General features: G+C 43.6%; 1 protein-coding gene across 1 annotated transcript; it reads right to left on the bottom strand.

The window, feature by feature from the left end:
* Nucleotides 1-604: 604 nt before the first annotated feature.
* LOC133765121 (large ribosomal subunit protein eL42-like) lies at nucleotides 605-889 on the bottom strand. The gene has a single exon (XM_062198735.1). The coding sequence runs from the start codon at nucleotides 887-889 to the stop codon at nucleotides 605-607; it is 285 nt and encodes a 94-aa protein (XP_062054719.1).
* Between the last annotated feature and the right edge of the window lie 280 nt (nucleotides 890-1169).

A 1169-nucleotide genomic window follows, 5' to 3' on the forward strand; every position in this document is an offset into this window, starting at 1 on the left:
GAGAAATTAGACATTATACTTTTTAAAAAAAAAAATACCTTATCGGGGCAAGCATTGTGGTATAGAGTGTTGAGATATCACTTGTGATGCCAGCATCCTAAATTGGAATACTGGTTCAAGTTCTGGCTATGTGCTTCAGATACAGCTTCCTGCTGGTTAATCATTATTTTAAATCCCAGTCAAATAATTCCAACATCTCTACCATATCTGAGGCCTAGTGTTATGCCTGGTGTCTCTTCAGATGTGTTTACTGCCTTTTAGCATGCTTTGGCATTTTTTGTTGGAAGGCAAATAAGCTGTATTGTGATCAAATGAACTGAAATAAACAGATCTTCAATATGAGGTTACATATTAACCCAGCTAAAAATTAAGTTATGTTTGTTGATTGTAGTAGCTGCAGATGTCAGAAACTAAAATTTCTCCAATATCTTTGGTTTTATTTCCCCCCTGCCCCACTGTCTTTATCTAGAGATTCCTCCCCACCCCAACACAAGGAATTCTGTTGATGGCTCTAGTTTATTCCCTCTTAAAAGACCAAACGAAGATTTTATTGTCTCCAAACAGAAGATGAAGATTAGAACTGGATCGCTTGCCCCTTTCTCCTCTATCTTCCCAGTTTGAAATGTTTGCATCTCTTGATAGCCAACATGCTCCTCGATCTGCCGTTGGGCTCCACACACTCAAGCCTCAGCACACTCTTTGTAGTTTTCGGCTTTTTCCGGAAAATCGGTTTAGTCTCTCCACCACAGCCCTTCTGCTTCCTACCATAACGCCGCTTTCCCTGGACACAGAGAGCATCTGAGCCCTTCTTATACTGTGTCCCTTTGTGCGGCTGGTGCTCACCACACTTCTTACAGAAGACCCGGCAGGTTTTTGGAACGTTTGCCATGTTTGCAGAGCGAGATCGGCGTGGAAGGAGGAGACTCCTTAAACAGAGTCTGAGGCTTGTAGGTTTTTGATGCTACATTCCCCAATGATTATATAGGATCCGTGTTCTTGTGGAGAGAAGGGTAGTGGTCCACATTCCTGAGTCTCTGTGCAAAAGTGCTTCTTAGCCGCCTCCTGCTCCCCACCTTAGGTGAGACTGGAAACTGAGAGGGCACTGGGTTATTTCCCTTCCTCCACCTCCAGGCCAGAGGAGTTGAGACTGAGCATTTCCTTCTCCTGTA

This window comes from Lepus europaeus, chromosome 1, assembly GCF_033115175.1.
Source record: "Lepus europaeus isolate LE1 chromosome 1, mLepTim1.pri, whole genome shotgun sequence".
Taxonomy (NCBI): Eukaryota; Metazoa; Chordata; class Mammalia; order Lagomorpha; family Leporidae; genus Lepus; species Lepus europaeus.

Bases quoted from the DNA above. Each gene is read 5' to 3' on its own strand.
- LOC133765121 (XM_062198735.1), bottom strand. From the start codon at position 889: ATGGCAAACGTTCCAAAAACCTGCCGGGTCTTCTGTAAGAAGTGTGGT.